General features: G+C 33.1%; 1 protein-coding gene across 6 annotated transcripts in view; it reads left to right on the top strand.

Annotated features, from left to right (window-relative positions):
* LOC149086632 (liprin-beta-1-like) overlaps positions 1–21,330 on the top strand; it is a 44,618-nt gene extending 23,288 nt beyond the window's left edge. For 3 of the 6 annotated variants that reach the window (XM_089231033.1, XM_089231029.1, XM_089231031.1), the window contains 14 exons: positions 1,344–1,428; positions 1,587–1,672; positions 2,708–2,881; positions 3,965–4,259; positions 11,386–11,518; positions 12,892–13,011; positions 13,332–13,473; positions 14,527–14,730; positions 14,864–14,989; positions 16,224–16,352; positions 16,642–16,830; positions 19,040–19,234; positions 19,531–19,587; positions 20,832–21,330. In XM_089231033.1, coding sequence (XP_089087159.1) covers positions 1,344–1,428; positions 1,587–1,672; positions 2,708–2,881; positions 3,965–4,259; positions 11,386–11,518; positions 12,892–13,011; positions 13,332–13,473; positions 14,527–14,730; positions 14,864–14,989; positions 16,224–16,352; positions 16,642–16,830; positions 19,040–19,234; positions 19,531–19,587; positions 20,832–20,885 — 1,989 coding nt within the window. In that variant the 3' untranslated portion in view covers positions 20,886–21,330. The remainder of the gene's footprint in view (positions 1–1,343; positions 1,429–1,586; positions 1,673–2,707; positions 2,882–3,964; positions 4,260–11,385; positions 11,519–12,891; positions 13,012–13,331; positions 13,474–14,526; positions 14,731–14,863; positions 14,990–16,223; positions 16,353–16,641; positions 16,831–19,039; positions 19,235–19,530; positions 19,588–20,831) is intronic. The other 3 variants (XM_089231034.1, XM_089231030.1, XM_089231032.1) reach the window with 1 other exon arrangement.
* The last annotated feature ends 749 nt before the right edge of the window (positions 21,331–22,079 follow it).

Below are 22,079 nucleotides of genomic sequence, written 5' to 3'. Positions count from 1 at the left end.
GATAACTGGGAAATAATATCTTATGCTTAATTTCTTTAGTAGTGTTTTTATGGTTGGATATATCATTCCCCAATACTAACTTCAGGATATGGACTGTTCAGATTCTGAACTGTCTATAACAATTCAGAAAACTCATGATATCTAATAGATCAATTGTAAAACTTTCAACACTGTCAGATGAATTAATTGAAGTTCTTTATTAGACTGTTATAACCAAATGAATTAGCTATTACTAACAATTTTTCTCCAGAATAATCTTCAGGCCTATTAATAATAATTAACCCAAATCGTTAAAAAATGTTTTTCATCAATAATATCTTGCTTCTTAAAAAAGTAAGGATTGCAGTTTAAGCATCTAGTTCTGAAGTTCAACTTAAGGAACTTACTATTTATTCACTGTAGAGAATAAGACTATATACTGTACCTTTGATTGCTTTCGTGGAAGACCAAATATTTATAGTATTACAGTCAAATTCGCTTATTATGAACACAAATATTAATATTTTTTACATATAACAAATTTTATTCGCGTCCGTGAATTGTTTATATATTCTATAATGCCGATAATGAATTTTTGATAGATTTTCAAAAATGAAATTTTCAGAAATTTCTTTGTAATCTTATCTGTCTTCTTGTCTGTAAATTTGGCTGCAACTGCTAATGTTTCTTTTCTTTTCTTGAAGACATTCTAGTAGGGCAGTTTTGGGTACTGTAAATTCCTACTTTGTTTTTTCTACTTTTCTCTGTTATATATAAATCTTATTTTTTTTTGTATAAAAACCTCATTAGGTATATATGTATATATATTTAGATATTATATGCATATATATTTATTAATTCTCATTCATTCAATTATGTGAGATTCTAGTTAAATGTTTAATCATTATTAAAATACATTATTTTAATCTATTCATTTTAAGAATGCTTAGATACTGAAAAATGTCTAGTGCTTGTAAAATGTTTTATTTTGCTTAAACACATCATTTTTCCATGCCAGTACGAAAAAAAGAGAGGAAAAAGTTCTCTTATAACAGATATTTTTGCTGTTTTTCCTACTTCATTGTAAGCTGGGGGTCTGACTGTATACAACCAATCTCTTTCAGCTTGTTAGATTATTCACTTTCAGATTTGAAATGCACTGCACACTTATGCTGCATATTTTATATAGCCAATTAACCTTTTGTCAGTGTTCAAAATTTTTTCAAATGTTGATGTTCTATGACTTATTCAGTTGGTTTCATTTTATGAGAGGGTCATTTTTATTCTTTGAGTGAAACATTGTGATCTTGTGACAACAAAAGAATTCAAAATATGATTGTACCTTGTAATTTTTTTCCCTATAGGATAAAAAAATTGAAGAATTGCATATGGCATTGATGAGATATAAGAATTTCAATCATTTTTTTTCTTCTAGCCAACAGAAAAAAGGTGGATTTATTTTTTTTGCATATTATTTATTATTATTTTTTGAGTAAGAATGATTTTCAATTTCATACTCAATTCTTTTTTAAAATTCAGTTATTAAAGTTTTTAGGAATTTTAATAAATTGTTGAACTGAAAACTGAATTACTTTATGTATTTGTAGATTTCTCAATTAAAGGAACACAAGTTGGAGATGAAGAATTTTTACGAGATTCACCATTATATGCTTCAATAAGTGAAAATGCCAAGGTATCAAGATTTTTTCCAAATAGAAAATGAAATGTTTATTTTAATGAAAGTAAATAAAAACAGATTAGTGAGTTATTTATTAGAATAATGTTGTTTAGTTTGATTTATAAAAACCTTAGTTTTAAAATAGAGTAAAATTAGGACTACTATGATGAATACAAATACAGCTTTCTCTGCTATACAGTTGAATCCGGTTTTAACGAATACCGATATAGCGAAAATCTTGTTTTAACGAACAATTTCTTAATCCCCTGAATAAGTTCACATAGGAACAATGCTAGGTAACCTGGAATTCTTTTATAACAAAATTTCGTTTTAACGAAGTGATTCCTCTGGTCTCTTGGCGTTCGTTATAACGGGATTCAACTGTATATAAATCTTATTTTTTTTGTTGAAAAGGTTCTGGATTAGTTCTTATGAGTTTGACGATCAATTTCATTCTAAACTATTACATATACTGTATTTTCCTGCATTAGCCAGCATATCGGAAACAGCGATGGAAACCAGCATTCTGGGAATACCTGCATTTTCTGGCATGCCGAGAATTTCAAGTCACAGATTCCAGAAAATTCTTAAATACAGTAGACTCTTGCTAATCCGGCACATATCAGACCAGGGTGTGCTGAATTACTGGAAGTTAATTGAAAAAGCCTATTTAAATATAAACTTCTGTGTACAGGCATGCAGTGACATGTTTTCCTTTTTCTGTGATAGAAAAAAACCATCCTGAAAACCCTGGATTACTGTACAGGCCAGACTAGTGCACGGTCAGATTATCGAGAGTCTACTGTATCTGGATTCTGTAACTCAATTAAATTGGCTGAAATTTTTGTGTATTGTAATCCTTATTGGACCTCACTTTTCCCGGCATGCTAGGAATGGACCAGATTCCAACATTCAAAACGCTGGTGTCTCTCGAGTTTTACGACATGCCAGTTGATGTGGAGGGGGGGATATGTGTGGTATGTATTATTTCACATTTTGATCAAATATCTCATATTTGTTTTTTTTTATTCAAATATTTTTCTAATAAAGGTCAAGTATATGGGGAAACCACCCTCTTGTCCTCGCAACCATGTAACTACTGTGATGAATGTAGCTCATGTTGAACCTGGAAATTCAGGGGATACATCAAATATTTTACCAAAGAGCAGTCTGCCATTTGCCAGATCAAGCAGTTTAGAAAACTTGCGGCATCAAGCAACTAAGGTTTGTAGTGTGTTTTAAAAAAAAAAAGTTAAATATATATACAGTAAAACCTTGATAGTCGTCACCTCATGTTATCGAAAAATTATGATGACTTAAGCGAAATGCCATCATTTTCAATGTGTAATATTGTGAAAATCATATGAATTTAAATACAAATATAACGCCACAACAGGCAAAATGCCCAACGAAGTGGCTGAGAAAAAGATGCCCATAAAAATATGGATGTCATATATTTCAAAAATACAGCAACCCAATTAAAAATGCAATTAATAAAAATTATAATCAATATATACACATGATAAAATACTATACAATGCCCATAAAGAATACTTTTGGTTGTCTTATTCTAAGAATGGATAGCTTCTCGATTTACCCCAACATGTTTATCGTATTTCTTTTTAAACGTGTCAATTGTATTACAATTTACTACCTCTGGGGGTAAGCTGTTCCATTTATTAACAACCCTATTAGGGAAAAATTCCCTGCGACAGCATAGCCTTGCATTGTCCCTCACCAATCGATACGGGTGTCCCCTTGTAAAAGCAGTCGATTCGCGGTGTGCTAAAAGTTCATGGTTCATGAACTTTTAGTACACCGCTTGCTTTTACCTGATACACCTGAACTTTTAATACACCTGCTTTACAAGGTGTCCCCTTGTAAAACCAGTCGATTGGCGGTGTACTAAAAGTTCAGTGTTCAAAATTTCATTTCCCATTGAAAATTTTGAACACTTCGATCATATCTCCTCGACAGCTGCATTCATCCAATGTAAACATACTCAAAAAATGAAGTCTCTCTTCATCACTCAAGCCCCGTGTGCCAATAAGGACACGCGTAGCTCTTCTCTGCACTCCTTCAACCAAGTCTATGTCCCTCTGTAAGAATGGTCTAAAGTAATATAACATTTATTAAAATATGAATTAAAATGACAATATTAATAAAATTTATAAATTGCAGAAGAAAAAAAAATGGTGGTGCTGTCTTGTGCATTATTTTTGAAATGACTCATATTTCAATAACTTTGAAAATTTAGCTTACTTTATCATATTTTTCATTATTGTTTATTTAATTTTCTTCATGCAGCCTTCAGAAACTCCATATGGTACAATGCCTAGACAGTCTGGTCAACTAGTCCTCCAGCATCTTCAAGAGCAGCTGCAGAAGCACGAAAGTCCATCGTCTCCCACCCGTGGTACTCACAATTCACGCAATATACAAGCATCACCAACTCCTTCCAGTGCATCAGCAAAACAAAGATTAAGACATCTAGTTGAAGAACCAAACCGTACATCTCGTAACAAGAGTTCAGGGGTGTCATTTGGTAAAGGCTTTTTTAAATTACGATTGGGAAAACGAAGCTCTTCTGCACCCGAGCTAGGTGATGGTTTTAACTTGCTACACGTTGACTCATCTCCAGACCCTTCTAATGAGAAACACCAATGCTGCTTGTTTGTAGCTTTCTGCATGACTTTATGTTGCTAAACTATTTAAAATTGCATGCTGTACAATTGCTGTTTGAATTTCGCTTGCATGCTTGTGAAGCCTGCTTAATAAAATTTGATGCATGAATTGGTGCAAAATTTGTCATACTTGCTTTTCTTTATTTTTCTATTTCATTTTGACAGCAATGCTGCTTTATTATATGTATGATTTTTTTGATTCGGTCAGTTTGTAATGATCGATCACTTGAATTCTAGTTTCATTCACATTTAGGACAGTTATTTTTCTTCACCCTTCAGAAATTATGGTTTGATATCAATATGATAGAATGAAGGTGAATATAATTTAACTTATAGGTTTACAGCATAGTGTCCCAAACTTTTTGTTCCATCGTCCCCATTCTTCAGAAATTGTTTTCTCTCATCCCTCCCTGACTCAAGCAAACCCATACAATCTTATGTTATACTATAGTTTCTATCGCCCCCGACCATTCCATCAGTTTCCAATATTACCCACTTTGGGAAACACTGTTTAATGTGTAGGAAATAATTTTCACATTAATTTTGATATATATATGACCATTATTGTATATTTACCTCAAAGAATGGAATAGATATGAAAAAATAATTCAGAAATATGCATAAACTATAAATATATCGTGCAACACTAAAATTAAGAATTAAAATAGATAATCATTCTTTTAGGTGTAATTAATAAGGTATAATAATTTTTAGTTTTAAATTTAATTGATTTATTTTGACACAAAACATTTATTTTTTCCCCCTTTTGATACAAACATTTTAATATCTAGATGTATTTTATTTCTTTTCATTTTTGTTGGCTAGTCTTATTTATTGCTATTTATTGCCTTATATAAATGTGAAGAAAATTGAAAGAATTCATTCATGCATTCTAATGTAAAAAGAAAATTTACTTCATGTGCATTCTGTCTATGGCTTCAAATAGTTTTAAGTTCAGTGCAATGAAAGTGGACATTGATTGACTCCACATTTATACATGGCTTGTAGCTGAAGCTAAGTGTGTTGCAGTTGGTGCTATTATTGTACAGGGTTTCAACGTTTATCCTTCTCCAACAACTGTTAGTATTGAAAACTTCCAATTACAAAAAAAATATAATAAATAAATATGACATGAATGTCGCTCTCCACTTGTTAATACAAGATATACAGTTGACTGGATGTTGTGAAGATATTTTTTATTTTAGATGTTAATTTTTTAAGGAAGGAAAAAACTCATCTCTGCCTCTACCGGGAGTCGAACCCGGGTCCCTCGATTGCCGGACGAGTGCTCTGACCACTAAGCTACAGAGGAGATAGAGATTTTCCTTCGCTAGAGCGTATATATGCCGAACGGAACCGTGCAATGGACGGTGAAACCGATCAGCTAATAGCTCATGGACGACGAGCCACCAGATGACTATATATATGACATGAATGTCGTTCCGTTCGGCATATATACGCTCTAGCGAAGGAAAATCTCTATCTCCTCTGTAGCTTAGTGGTCAGAGCACTCGTCCGGCAATCGAGGGACCCAGGTTCGACTCCCGGTAGAGGCAGAGATGAGTTTTTTCCTTCCTTAAAAAATTAACATCTAAAATAAAAAATATCTTCACAACATCCAGTCAACTGTATATCTTGAATAAATAAATAAATAAAAATAAATATATATTTTAACTATCCATATCATCCTAGGTGTTTTTCAGGTCTGAAAGTTATTTCTAAAGATGAATTTTTTTAAATTTTTATATGGTTGTTAGGGTCATATAAATTATATCTGGTAGAGCCTTTTCATGAAGCAACATGTGAAAAAAAACTTTTACAATTTAAAAAAGAGTAAATTTAAAAATTAGTAAAAAGAGTTTCTGCTGACAAAATGGAGGTCCATACACAAAATTGTTTGAGGCACAAATAATTTTAAATATATTTTTTTAATTTGATCTAATTTAATTTATTGATCAGGAGCACCCTAGCTACTCCTGATGTAATGTTATTGAATCTCAATTATAGAATATAATATTGATTAGTATAGATATAAACTTTTATACAACCCCTTGAAGCTTGGATGTAATGGTACATTTCCTGATGAGCAAAAGACTAATGTTAGAAAAATTGAATGCTTAGTAACTCGTTCAGTTTCTTTCATAAAAAATTGTTTTTTTTCTGCACATCAGTGTGTGAAATTTTTTTTAATGTAACCTATAAGACCAACATACACCGTATAAAAATTCAAGTTTAGTGATTTTTTCAAAAATATATCTTCTAAGATATGTAAAAACATTCAAAAAAGTTTTTTTCAAGGAATGACTTTTTTGGCGTATATAAATGACAGCAGCATGTATATTAGAAATATTTACCGCATGTATGAAATTTCATGTGTCTGTGAAAAAAAAATCCCTATGCATCTCTTATGGAAGCTGTTATGCAGGGCTCTCACTTGTCTTACTTTTCCTACCAAATCCTATCTATAAAATTCTTGTAATTGATTTTTGATTGAGAACAGAATTATCTATATATTGCCAAATAATACAGATGTAGTAGATTGTGCAATTAATGATTCTGCCAAAGCAGAAATTCTATAACTTTTCAGGTTATTTGGGGGGGGGGGGTGTTTTATGTGTACTATTTGGTTAATTAATTTTTCTTTTGCTTAGTTTGAGGGTGCAACAAGTAGAGTAGTGATTAAAAATTTCTGTCTGGATAGAAAAAGTAATTTTGTATTTACTACTTAGTCTTGGACAGTAACTAACATTTCATCATTTAAAATCATGGTGCACACTGTGCGTAGCTGAAAAAACAATTTGCATAACAAAGCAGTTGGATACATAGGCTTATTCTAGGTTTGGTGATTCTGATGCTACCCAATAAAATTTACTTGTTTTCTGTATTTTTAAGGGGAAGTAGAAGCATAAACAATATTTACAATACTCGACATAGAAATGAAAGTGCTTCATTTGCCAAAAACAGTTACACTGACATTGAACAGTAAAATGTAAACAAATCCCTTTAAAAAAGGGATGGCAATGCAGTATAACAAGTAATTTCTGTCATTTTTTTGGCTTGATTCAGTCATTTTTTTGAGGGATTTTTTAAAATTATGCTATGATTATGTTGTCTTGGGGGAGAATCAGTCATACTTTTTAGTCCTACTTTTTCTAATTTTTTGATTGGGAGCCCTATTATGTGATAATTTTATTTACCTTTTGATCAAATTTGCATATGCAGCTTGTATTGCTAAATACTAACAAATAAACAATGATAATTCCTACTCTATCTTTAATTAATTTACTTTGCTGAAGTTGAAATGTAATAGATAGTTTTCTGATGATGGAAAGAAAGTGAAAGGATTTTTTAATTTTCATTCACTCTCAATTTTTTGCCTTAATTTATATTGTTCTTTATTTGAATGGAAGGGAAAAAAAGCTATATGCATGTGCTCTAATCACCACACCATGATTCCAAGTATTGAGAATAAAACTGTGAATATAATATGCGAAAACTCTCAATTTTGTTGCAGAAAGGCAGAATGCATTCAGTTATTGTAGGCTTGCTGCTCTGTGTGGAGTGACTTGTTGACGGGGAAATTTACTCCCCCATTGAAAAGTGGCCATAGTTGTCCCATAAAAGTGACAGGTTTACAACTGTACAATTACTAAATCATAACATTTCACTCAGTTTGAAAAATTAATGGCAGATGGCAGCATCGCACATAACAAGCATTACAAGAAATAAACTTCACGTTAGGTTCACAACATGTACACACATTCTGGCATATACCAATTCATTAGAAATTCCGTAGAGGAATGTGTATGAGGTGCATGTACGGTAAAGTAGTAGTAGTCATTAACGAGGCACATTAAACTCTCACATATTTTTTTCATAGTTTCCTTGTGGCATTATATCAACAATGTAATACAAATCAACAGGTTTTGAGACAAATTTTGAAAAGATATTTCTTTCTAGAAAGCAATTTTGAACTCCAGTTTACTTTGATAATATAACTAGCTATACAAATACAAATAAATACAAATGCGACAACAGACAAAATGTCCAACGAGATGACTGGGAAAAGATATGGATGTCAAATTTATATCTAAACTATATCAAAAATACATCAACCCAATAAGAGATATAATACCCTGGGAGCATTAAAGAAGTTACAAACTGTTGTAAAGGAGTAAACACGTTTGAAACACATTTGGGAACCAGGGTAACAAAAGTAAACATTCTAAAAGTCATTGTTCATGCTGAAAAAAGCATTGTTGCTTGATAGTTTGTTTTGCCCATTTCAGTCATTTGCTTAGTTTGCACAAATTTTTAAAATAGCCTATTGTTCAACCCAGGTCCTCTTTGGTATATATGAAAAATTTGGCGATCTGTCAAAAATTGTAGATTTGTATAAAGAACATATACACACACAGAAAATCAGTTTTATATACTTACTAGCTATAATACCCGGCATTGCATTGGTTTTCCCCATATACTGTCAGCATTAAAGAAGTAACAAACCATTGTAAATGCATTTACATGTCTAAAATGCATTGTTAAGGAACCACTGTAACGAAAGTAAATATTCTAAAAGTCATTGTTGACTCCAAAAAACCATTGTTGCCAGAGTGGTTTTCTTCCCCATAGTGGGCATTTACCCAGCTGTCACGAACTTTTATAGTAGCCTCTCATTCAAGTTGGGCCCAGTTTCATATTAACACATTCCAGACCGGTTTATAATGAAAAGCTCACTCATCAAACTGGCTAGGTATGAGTATAAAAAAATGAGTGAACCCGTGGTTGGTGAGTAATGTGTAAGCGCAAGCCATGCTAAATATACTTAATTTTCTAACCCAAATTCTTCAAAATTGCTCATTGTAGAAGCAACTTGCTATATTCTTATGCAGTACTGACTCTTGACACATTTTTAAATGTTTTTCATATATTTTACTGTCAATCTAAATTGTTTTTGTGTAGTCAAATCTACATTTTGGAAAGTAGTTTCTTCGTGGCAACCAGTGTTAAAAATGATAATTTGTCAATAATTTTCCAAAAGAATCACACGGCAGTTATATGTTCATCATTAGGAAACTGCTCTTAATGCTGATGAATTATGTTACAAAATATTTTTTATTCAGTAAATGAAGAATTCATTTTTTAAAATGGCTTATCTAATCCTGTAAACATTGTTATGTGAAATCACTTCTTGTATGTGTTGTTTTTTGATATTCTGAAAATCAAGATTTGACTATGATCAAGACAATTTCAGACTCTATCAAAAGTGTATTATGTGCATGTACATTTTATAATTAGCTAATGTTTTTCAATCAAAAATATTGAATTTACCTGAAAAAAAATTGCCTTTTTCTTTAATTTATGCAAATTATTTAAAATTTCGTTTTGATGATTATCAGGTTTCACCATGAATGCAACAAAATTCAACAATTTTTGTGGCGATTATTATTTACATTATATTCAGAATCTGATAGAGTGAGCATTTACTACCATAACAGCCAGAATTTTTTGAACTTTTTCTTCCCTCATCTTTCCTCCCCACACTCAGAAATGTTTTTTCCTCTGAGCTCAATTAATTAAACACATTGAAATTATAATCTGCTTGTATATGAGCTGATCAAATGAAAACGGAATCACTGTCATAATTAGGTTTATTTTTGTATGAGTGTGGCAAAACTTTGTTTATAGGTAGAGCGGGAGGTAAGGAAGGCAACCCCTATATATAAATATATACTGCAGAATGAACTTGCCCTAGGTAGTTGTGTGGAATCACATGATATGTGCTGGCCCTCAGCTGACAGTATAGTGCAACAGGAAATCGGTTGTCTTTTCATCTGTGTCTGCATAATGTTTGTGAGTAAAGAAGAGCAACAGAGTGTTATTAGTGGCGAAGGAGTTCAAGTTTGCAAAGTGCATCAGGGAACAAAGGCAGTATGCAGTGAACATATGCACTGTCATTGATTCATGTGCAGGACTGGCACAAGCATTTCTACTGTGCATTCAGTTTCCTGTAATGAAGTTTCTCTGTAATGATGGCATGAACGGAACTGAAATGCACTCAAGAACCACCTTCTTGCTGATCAGTTTTGGTTGATTATCTGGTCAACTTCTTTCACCAAAGTATCCATGATGACAAGGTGACTGACCAGGTCGTGTATCATCATTCGCAGATTCCTACATATGAGCCAATGATGGCTGTGTTGCTGTCCACCATATTTCTCTTTACTGATTGCCTGTTTGACGATACTGTCGGCTGACTGCCAGCACATATCACGTGATTCTGCAGGACTACCTAAGACAAGTGCATTCTGCAGTAGGGGTTGCCTTCCGTACCTTCTACCTTTGCACCAAGTTTCGCCACGCTCATACAAAAATATACCAAATTATAACAACTGTTCTGTTTTCATTTGATCCACCCTTATAGTTTCTAACTCTCTCCCAGGGGTGATATCACTCTCTTTGAGAAACGCTGATATGGACAGTTTAATGTTTCTATAAAATGGCATACCTCATTTTTAATTTGATAAGAAAACTCTCATGTAATTTTTAGATAATAAAACATATATTGACTTCCAAATCAAACATTTCTCTAAATCTAATGCACACCTTATTTTTCTGTGAAATAGAAAAGTAGTAATTTTTGCAGGATTCCCAAGCCAAATGTATGTGTACTAATAAGTTCTATGATAAACAAAGAAGTGTGCGAAATGGAGTAGGAGGATAAAACACGTTAAATTAGAGCAAATAATGGTGGTATAAGATAATCTTCTGATTAAGAAATTCCAGTGAGATAGCAAAGCAAAACTTGTGATTTTTTCATGACATTCATTAAAGCTTCTTGATGTGTACTGCAAAGTTACAATAGCACTTTAACTTTACCCTTTGATGTGGGTATCCTTGAGTTAGAACGATTCTTTGAATTTCAGGAAGTTTGATTGTGGGCTAATTAACTTAAGTTCATGTGGTGTGTCAAATTATTGATTACTGAAGAGAATATGAATTCATGTTCAGGTCATTATTAGTTACTTATTTGATTTCCCACAGCTCCCTTTGAAAATGTAGCTGTTTTAGAGAGAGAGTCTTCCAGTGCAACTCCTACTCCACAACCAACCATGCAACCATTTTTTGTTAAGCCTGAAAAAGAGCGGAGTAAAAACATCTTGAAATTTTTTACCAAGTATGATTCTAAAATTTTTAATTTAATTCTACTTTATAATTTTCCATATAACAATTATATGAAATCATTGGTTTTAAAAAGAAGTGTTTTGGCTCCGGGTTCCCCTGAAATTGTTGCGTAGCCCATTTAATATATCAAATGCACAGCATTATTACTATGGAATCTCACAGTTCTGAATAGAGCAATGCAGTGAGGCCAGTGCTCTTCAACGATTTTTAAAAAAAATGTAATTGTTTATGTATGTAAAGTAGCCATTTTTCTAAAAATGGTTGGTGGGCCACAGCAAAATGCTCCAAGGGCCACATTTGGCCAGCAGGAAACAGGAAGGATGATAAATAAATTTAACTAAGATTACTGTATGCTGCATTTTCACATTTGGGAAATATATAAATACAAATACAAGGCCACAACAGGCAAAATGCCCAACGAGGTGGCTGAAGGATGCTGATAACAAATATGGATTTCATACTTGTATCAGTTGTGTTGGAATTCACGACCCTCGTAGGTAAGCTATTACATTTATTCACAACCCTATTAGAGAGAAACTTTCTGTGACACCATGACCTTGAATTGTCCCGTACCAATCGATACTGGTGTCCCCTTGTATAAGCAGTCGATTGATGGCTAATAATTCATGGTCCATCATATTCAACTTGTTACCGCGGTGGGGGTTGGATGGTCATAGTGACGAACTTGCGTCGTGAGGACCCAAGTTCAAACACCACAGTGGTGGTCATCTGAAGTTGGTTTTCTGTGGTTCCCAACTTTGAGGTGAGACTGCAAGCCAATCTCCCCGATAAAAAGTCTTGCCACAGGCGCACAACGATACAATTATTCAATCATTACACTTCACTCATTGTAGTTAGAAAAACTGATGGCAGTAATACACATAATTAAGCATTACACATAAACAAACTTCATTCTAGGTTCACAACACATACATGCACATTACAACATGTACGAATTTGTTAGAAATTCGGCAGAAGAATATGGACAAGGTGCATGTGTGGTTTACTAGTAGTATCCATCCCGTTGAAAATTTTAAACACTTCAATTATGTTGCCCAGACACCCGTGTTCTTCCAATGTAAACATTCTCATGGAATTAAGTCTTTCTTCACAGCATATCCTTTCTTAATGGTATTTGATTATAAAAAATTGATATGCATGTTCAGTTTCATAATAAAAATGTATTGAATATCTATGGATAAAAACGGTTATTATGTCACAATATATTTGATGGCTTTTGATAAAATGTGTGTGTTTGAGGAAACTACTGCATTGCTTAATCCTTTTCTGATTTGCATTGAATTATAAAACGAAATTTGTATGCTATTTATCAGCTTTTACACATTGATATGTATTATATTGTAGGTGGAAACGTAGTGGTTCCCAAAATATTGAAAAAATTGAAGGTGATTTCCGTAGAGGTGGAGTGAGGGCAACAGCTGGTCCACGACTTGGTTGGTCACGAGAAATATCAATTAATCTTGAGTAAGTTTACTTGGTCATATTCAGTACAATATAATCACACCAATCAAAAAAATAATAATAAGGATTTCTCTATTAGTTGAGAAACTATGGAATCCATCACACACACACACACACACACACACACACAATTTCCCGTTATCTGCTGCTTTGAACTGATTTGGTACTTCATGATCTGAGTCGAAAAACACACTTTTTCATTTTTTTTTCTATTTTTAAAACTAAAAACTAACAATGAATGAAAAATATCTTGATTGTGCTTGTGTACTCTTGAATGTGTTTACTTTTCAACTTATGGCAAAATGATTTTATTCTGAATTTAGCATTCCCTTTTCAAATTGGAACACTGATGTTCTTGTTGAATGGTTCCATAAAGTTGGGCTGAGTGCATACATAAGTGAGCTGAAAAGATGGCATTGCAATGGAGAGAAATTGCTTAATTCAACTCCTCAAGAAATTGAAAGGGTATATTTCTACACAATAAGATTGATTTAACAAATATATATGTATACAACTTTCTCCTTGTGTTCAGTCAATAAACCTATATATGTTACTGCGAAAGCCCAAAATTGGCCAGTTCATCAACTAGCCGGCCTAGCTGACAATACAACTACTACTAAACCAGACACACACGTCGTCCATATTCCTCTGTGGAACTTGCAATGAATTGGTACATGTTGGAATGTGTGTGTATGTATAGTGAACATTCCATGAAGTTTGTTTCTGTGTAATGCTTGTTATGTGTAGTGCTGCCATCTGCAATCAATTTTTTTAAATATGAGTTTTTTTCTCAACTCATAGAGAGTGAAGTGTAATGAATGAATAATTATACCATTGTAGGCCTGTTGCTCTCTGTGCCGAGACTTTTTAACGGGGAGATCTCAGTTTGCATTCGCTCCTCAAATTTGGGAGCCACAGAAAACTAACTTCAGCCGACCACCACTGCGGTGATGGTGGGGTGTAAACCCAGATCCTCGCAATGTGAGTCCGTCACTATGACCACTTGACCACCACAGTGGCACCCTAGCTGACACTGCTAATATTCCGAATTTTTGACTTTCATTGGCCCCTATGTATTGAACTCTAAATTATTGATATTTTGATTTCTTATTGTTACAGTTGCCATAGCTAGCTATAATCATTACAAAAAATGCCAGCATGGTGATGACCCCTGACTCATTAGGATTAGGGGCCGGCCAAAGCCCTGTGAAGGCCCGAAATTCTGACATTGGTCGATTTCATGCTTCGGTGGTAACATAAACTTGCCAATTACCAGGTGCGACAGCGCACCTTTTAATCGCAGAATTGAAAAAAAAAATGCTGGGAAATAGAATTTTTTCTAGATGTTATGCTGAATCAAATATTTGGAAAGAAAAGTGATTTGTCTTCTCCAGGAATTGAACCCGGGTCCCCTTGCATACCCGGGTTCGATTCCCGGAGGCGATGTATTTCGGGTCGAAATAATACTATCTATTAACATAAACCTCATTGTTTAATGTTTTTATATTGCTGTTTTAGGAGCTGAACATCAAACATCCTCTTCATAGGAAAAAACTGGTTTTAGCACTGCAAGGTTTTAAGAATGACGATCTGCCATCTGCTATTAACAACCTTGATTACCAATGGGTTGTTCGATGGTTGGATGATGTTGGTCTTCCTCAGTATAAAGATTCCTTTTCTGAAGCAAGAGTGGATGGGCGGGTTTTGCACTTTCTGACTGTGGTGCGTTATCTTTTAATTTCTTTTATATTTTTTCTTGTATCACATCTGAACACCTTTTAATGCTGTATACATATAATCTGAATTCTTGTATAAAACAATATCTGATGCTTTTTCTTCTATTTCACATGAGCAGGATGATTTGTTGTACCTGAAGGTAACAAATCAACTCCACCATGTTAGTATGAAGCGAGGCATTCAAGTTTTGCGGGAAAAAAATTTCGAACCTCACTGCCTTACAAGACGCTCTCTTCCAGATGAAGTATGTTTATTGATAATAATAATAAGTTCATATTTTTTCTTTTATATTTCCTTAATAAAATAATGTTACTAAAACTGTATAAATTTATGTATAATGCAATAAATAGTTTATTCAGTTTACGGCTTGTAAGTTCATTCTAATTACCATATTTTATTGTGTAAAAGGAATCTTCCTTATGATTTTTTGGGCTTAAAATTTGAAAAAAAAAAAAATTCATCAAAGATATTTTTATCTTAAGATATATGTATAATGTTTTTTATTCATCATAGAAAACGTTAAATTCCTCACCGCTCTCATCTGATACATCACAATCAGCTACATCAATTAGTTTATTATCATCATCAGAGTTACTGTCATAGTAAATTGTACCATCCACTCTATTGCTTATGCCATACTTTTTCAAAAAAATAATTAAACTGTTAACAAAGAGTACAGTCAAGTGACCACACTTGAGACAACCTACTATGATTGGATAATGGGGGCTCTAAATGTTTTTGACATTATGAGCACATTTTATGCCCAGCATTGCAAAAAGAATACCCATATAATAACTGATATACACAGAAACTTAGATAAGCATAATTATAATTACAAATCACAAATGCAGAATTACATACTTTAGAGCACAAAGTTAAGCATACAAGTCTTAGACACTTAATGTGAGATAAAAGTTAGAGGAACGAGGAGGGTGGTGAATATAGGCTTAATTGGCTTAATTGGAATCACTCCAGGGAAACTTATTGCCCACATTTATTGTCCATTGAAAAGTACAACATATAATTTAAGCTTGGTAATTTAAATTTGTTAAAAGTGCCAAATGAAGGGCTCAGAAGCCAATCAGTCAATTTTCTGAAAGTTACTTTCGTATTGCTAGTACCTCTTCGTTATTAAAACTTTGAGTTGCTAAAGCATTCAAGTTGCTATCTTAATATTGCAACAGCAAATAGCACCACTTATAACTGACTACAGAATAAAAAGATCTTTTAAAAGATAGTTTTATCTCATTTTGAATGTATATTGACTTATGCTGTTTGTCTTCGGAGCCCTCCAAATAATAAGGTTGCGTACATTAGTTTTTGCAAGTACAAGTCTGCAATCAATGTTAAGCTTGTATTAAATTTTTTCTATGAATGATAAAATTATTTTTTTTCTACATGATCACATATCAAACTACAGTTTTTTCATGTTGTATTCATTTTGTTTAATCATTTTTCTTGTTTATTTTGTGCATCAGGACAAGTCATATTCACCTGAGTCAGTATCCTTATGGACCAATCATCGCGTAATGGAGTGGCTTCGAACTGTTGATCTATCAGAGTATGCTCCAAATTTGAGAGGCAGTGGAGTTCATGGTGCCCTTATTGTAAGTTTCTTTTGTTTTGCGCATACTATTTTATTTGCTCCGTCTAATGATTGTGCACTTTGAGTAACATTGATTTGAACAATATATACTGATTTCTTCATGGTCTTTTAAAATGAATTGCTAATGCATCTGAATGAAACTTCTTCCTTGTTTGTTTTCATTGGTATTTAAATAGCTGTTTGGTCTCAGATCCAACTAAAAGTATAATTTATTTCATTCCTTGTTTTTTCAAATCACCATGTAAAATCGTGCTACCATTTCATTTACTGTTATGCTTCTATTTTTGCAGATATTTGAACCGAAGTTCAATTCAGATTTGTTTGCAACGCTCTTGAATATTCCACCAACCAAGACACTATTGAGACGACATTTGGCTACTCATTTCAAAGCTATTGTTGGTGCTGAGTATGCGCAGGTCAAAAGAGACCTGGAAACTGACCAGTTGAACATGCCTCTAACACCCAACGTGAAAATAAAGGTACTTTTTTTATTTTTCACTTGAATGAAATTAAGTAGAAACATTAAGCAGAGGTTTAAATTGATGAAGCATCTTTTCTGGGGGTTTTCGAAATGGGGGCTCAGAATCTAACCAGAGGTACCAGTTCCATAAAAGAGATGTGGCACAAAAGTACTACCACTAAACCACACATACATTTCATAAACATTCATTTGAGGAATTGAAAACAAAAGTACCTGCAGTAAAGTGATGTGTTTATGTGTTAGAAGTGCTGCTATTTGTCTTCCTATTGAAAATATAATAACAGTATTGCATGTGGTAGGGTTGCCTGCTCTTTGTGGGGAGATTTTTTCAATAAGAGACAAGCTCAAACTCGCACCTAAAGTTGAAAAAACAACTTCGGCTGACAATCACAGTGAATTGTCAGCAGACAATGGAGCCTGGGATGTGCATGGTTTGAAAAAATACAAAAAAAGTAAGACCACTGTGTTCTGCAGGAGGTCTCTGGATGTGAGGCTATCGCGGTTATCACGTGACCACACAGCAGTGAGGAAGGACTTCAAAGTATATAATTATCACAAAAAATTCCCCCATACTTAGCATTTAGGGGTAACAACCTATGGGTAAGAGGCATATACAGTAAAACCTCTCTTTTGCGGACACCGAAGGTAAAAAAAAATTGTCTGTAAAAGAGGGGTGGCCGCTAATCAGGGGTTTGAAATGAATACTTTTATTATATAAAGGGAAATTATTGTAAAAAAGTGGGTGATCACATCTGAGATGTGTCCGTTAAGAAGGGCTTTTACTGTATACAGTGAAAACTTGCTACAACAATACTTAATATAATGATAAATCCCTTTACAATGATGTTTCTCCCTGGTCTGTAGAGTATCATTGAATCAAGATTTTACTGTATTTAAAAAATGTCATTCTGAGTTAGGTATGATCTGTTTGCCTCAGTCAAATAACCCTCTTGTGCTTTTAAGTCTCACATTTAACAATGACGAATGACCCTCTAACAAATGCCTCTCATCATTTAGACCAGCGGTTCTCAACCTTTTTGGCTCACGGAGCCCTTTTTAGTACATAATGTCTATGGCAGAGCCTCGTAGGCATATTTTTTATTTCTCCATATAATTCAAAAACATTTATAATTATTTTTTTTTCAAATTTAGTTTTTTTATCTTTTCCCTCGATCGGTGGCGGAGTCCCTGGAGAGTTCATGCAGAGCACCGGTTGAGAACTGCTGATTTAGACAATGGTTATATATAGGGCTGGTCCGATTAATCAATTAATTGGGCTGGTTAATCGATCATTTGTTAATCGCAGTTAAAATTTTAGTTGAAAACTAAATGAGTCGATTCAACAAAAGCTAAATGATTTCTGAAATTACAGGTAAAAAAAGACAAGATCCAAGTTAAGAAATTCCAGAATATGACAAATATGTTCAGCATATCGTCCCCCTTATGCCAGAGACATGAATGTGCAAATTTTCACTTTTGGGTTTATCAGCTAGTTGGATCACTTATTTTGCCTAATTTTGCTAGAAACACAAATGCGTATCCCCTATCGAAACACATTTTACAAAACATTTTAAAACAACAACTGTCATAGAGTAACATTCAAAAGTCGTTTTTCAAGTTCATGAAATTGGCACATTCATGTTTCTGGTAAAGGGGGGGGGGGGGATGATATCAAAATAGCTTCAAGCAGACACACTTTGTTTCTTAATCTATTATCTATATTTGTTTACATCCATTCAGTGAATTGATACGTGAAATGGGTAGAATATATTTTTGTAACATCAATTGATATTATATAGTTACCAACACTGTGTTTGCTATTAATGAATAGCATTCGAAACAATTCGATCAAAATTTGATTTATTGGTTAATTAATCAATTGAAATTTTTTGATTAACCAGTTTTTAAATTTTAATCGATTCCCCCGCCCTAGTTAGATATGTATGCTGGTTAACTGTTTAGTTAACCCTATTTCACTAAATCTTGATCGATGGAAAGGAATCTTTGCTAACAAAATCAACTTTGTTAAATTTCAATTTTACATATGAATGCCTAATGTTTCAAGAATCAGTGCTGTTACTAACATTTAACAGCTTTTATGACCCTAAAGCTGTCTTTTTTTTTTGAAATTGTTACATAAAAAATATCATTGTTATTAATAATTTTTTATGTGGAGCATTTTAAGTTATCTGAAAATTTTCATGCAGAATTCACGCAAGCCACAGTTTGCGCTGAAAAAGAAGAAAGGAAAAGAAAATGAAAATGAAGAATTTGTGTGCCCCATGGACATACCTGTTGGATCCGGAGTACTAAAACACGGTGGCAGCAGCAGTGGTGAGAAATTGATTGTTCGCAGAAACAGTGATCCAGCACCAAAAGAACAGAGGATGATAGACTCTCAGGTATGACTGCATGAAGGAATTATTTAATTGCATTTTTCTTTTCCTTCATTGATGAATCATGAAATTTTTATTGAAAATGCTTTTGCTCGATTAAAGGTATTAATTTATATTTTTTCCATCATCTGTGTTTTTTTACTTTTTTATTGCTATCTATCAGCAACATGAAATATTTATTTGTATGTATGTTCAAAATGTAGATACAAGATATATTAGTGAACTGTATAAAATTTGAATTTGATTATTCAATGTTGTTTTTGAATCGTATGTTCAACTAATGATTATAAAATTCTATGTAGAATGAGAATGCTGCTGAAGAAATAGGTGCTGTAGCAAAAGAAATCACATCCTTAACTGTAAGTTCAATATTTATTGTATTGGATTTTTAAAACGTTTTTTATGGGTTTGAAATTTTAAATGATGTTTCATTAAAGTTCATAAAGATAAATTTTCCGTTTCACCTTTTTTATTACTTATTCAGTTTGTTATTAATTATTTAATGTATAAATAGATTTTCAATGTATGGTTCTAGATGTGCTGAAAAATTTTAGTAACAACTTTGGGTGTACCGAAAGTTAAGAGATCATAACAAATGCTATTATAAGTTGCAAAATTTCTTCTCATCTTGCATTTAAAAGTTGGAGTTGTGATTTGTTATAATTAAAGTTATTTATATTATTAAATTATATTTGTTATCTTAGAACAAATTGTTATTGTGATTTAGAAAAAAAAATTCTTTCATATAGTGGTGTGTGATCATTTATTGTACTTTGTTAGTACAGGTTGGCCCACAAATTATTTTAATATTTTAAATATTTTTTTAATAATGTGATCATCACGTATTCCCAAGGGATCAGTATGATCTGTTCTGGGAATTTGTTAGTGTTAGTAAACATCCATGCCTGAACCAGGATTTGAACCCAGACCTGCACAGTGAGAGGCTAGCTTCCTAACCACTCGACTGCCAGGCAACAGTCTTAATCCAAGCTAATAAAAATTAAGAGAATTGGTATATTTAAATGCGGTTTGAGAAAAAGTTATGCTCATGAAGGGGAGATCTTTTTTATGGTACTGAAAAAAATTTAGTTCAACTTTTTGTTGATAGAAGGTGCTGCTCAAAGCAAATTGCTGGATATATGTGCAAATCCGAGTCCTACAGAGTGCAGGGTTTATGATTAACACAGCTCATTTCCGAATTTCCATTCCGATATTGGCCATTGGTGGATAAAGCCTTTTTGGTGAAGTTTTTTTACCTTAAATCACTGGCTGAAATATTACGAATATTTCAGATACAGAAGAAATTGAAAAAGGTTCGGCTTTTTTTCAATCACTCCTGTCAGACTTTGATACAGTTTCGTCTATCAACAAAAAATTGGAACTAATTTTTTTATTTCTGTACCAAAAGAATTCCTCTTAGTGAGAAAACTTTCACGTAAACTGCTTTTGAATGTACCAATTCCTTCATTGTTTATAAATTTTTAAACTATTTATGAATTTATGGAACACCCTGTACTTACATTAGATGGAAGACTCTAAAGTCAGTGTTACTTATGAAGTAAAATCAGCTGTGAAAATTTTTCGAACTTGATCTTCTAAATAGGTTACATTGCAAGAAGAAAAGCTTCTGAAAAATGCACCTTCAACCAACGTGTGAAAATCCATTTTGTGCCAATAGGTTTGTGTGAACAGTACGTATCTTATGTAATAAGGCCTGAAATTCCCATGCCAAGAACTGTTGCAATCAAATTTCAGTACAAAATATTGTTTTAAAAACAACCAACAGAACTTGATTTCTGAAATTTTCTTGAATACTTAAATTATTGAAGATGAGAAATGTTTGTAATTTTTTTATGAGATTCAACTGCCATCACATATCATGTCAAATCGATAACGTTGAAATTTTGTGCATGAAAAAGTGCAATTATTTTACAGTATTTTTATGATATTACATTTTTATAGGGAGCTCCATTTTGGAATTAATAATTTGTATTTCACATCGTGCATAGCTATTAGTTAATTTTTATATTGATTGTAGATCAATCTTTACCAACTTTTATATCATAATTTTTAGCAAATAAAGTGCAATGTCAAATTTTTCACCTGATTTTGAATAATTTTTGTCTTTATCTTTTGAAAATAATTGCTTTCCATTCTTCACTAATGTAATTTGACACATTACGGGTGTTGTATTCAGAGGATAAAAAATATCGAGCTGATCGAGGATCCCACTTGGATTGGCATCTTAATTCTTGGTTGCTCAGCAGGGAGAAGAAATATATGTATGTCTCAAGTCAAGCATTGTGACCATAATGAAGATGTGTGCTGGCAAAGAGGGCCATAGATTTAAATTTCAACAAGCGAGAGATTTTCACAAAGGGGTCATTCAAGTATTACGTCAGCATCGAGTAGGGGGATGGGTGTTCGGATTTGCTGACGGGAGGAGTTTGAAGGTTCCTCATGTCAACCACCCCTTTTTGAAGATATGAAATATTCTAAGCTGCTGACGAAATTTTGCTGGGGGGGGGGGGGGGGGGGTCAAAAATGGCTGAAAATTTGCTTACGTAATACTTGAATGGCCCCAAAATAAAGTCCATGGCTGATTGACTTCTATGAAGGCACATATATGTGGGCCTTCAAAAATAAATTAGTAAATGACAAAATAAATCAACACTGATGACAGCGTGATGGCTTCAGTTCATTATTTAATTGTAAAAAATATCAAACAGACCAATCGGATGATTCCATTGCCAGCAGCAAATCAGGACATTTCAGAAGACTTAGATGGAGGTGCTCAGCTTCATTCTGGTCATGTTTGACTTGGAAAGAATTGTGTATATTTTTTTCTCTT

The sequence above is a fragment of the Pholcus phalangioides genome, unplaced genomic scaffold (genome assembly GCF_987345545.1).
Source record: "Pholcus phalangioides strain wild (caught in Gottingen) unplaced genomic scaffold, Ppha-v1.0 ptg000004l_1, whole genome shotgun sequence".
NCBI lineage: Eukaryota > Metazoa > Arthropoda > Arachnida > Araneae > Pholcidae > Pholcus > Pholcus phalangioides.
This window is presented reverse-complemented; position numbering and strand designations above follow the sequence as displayed.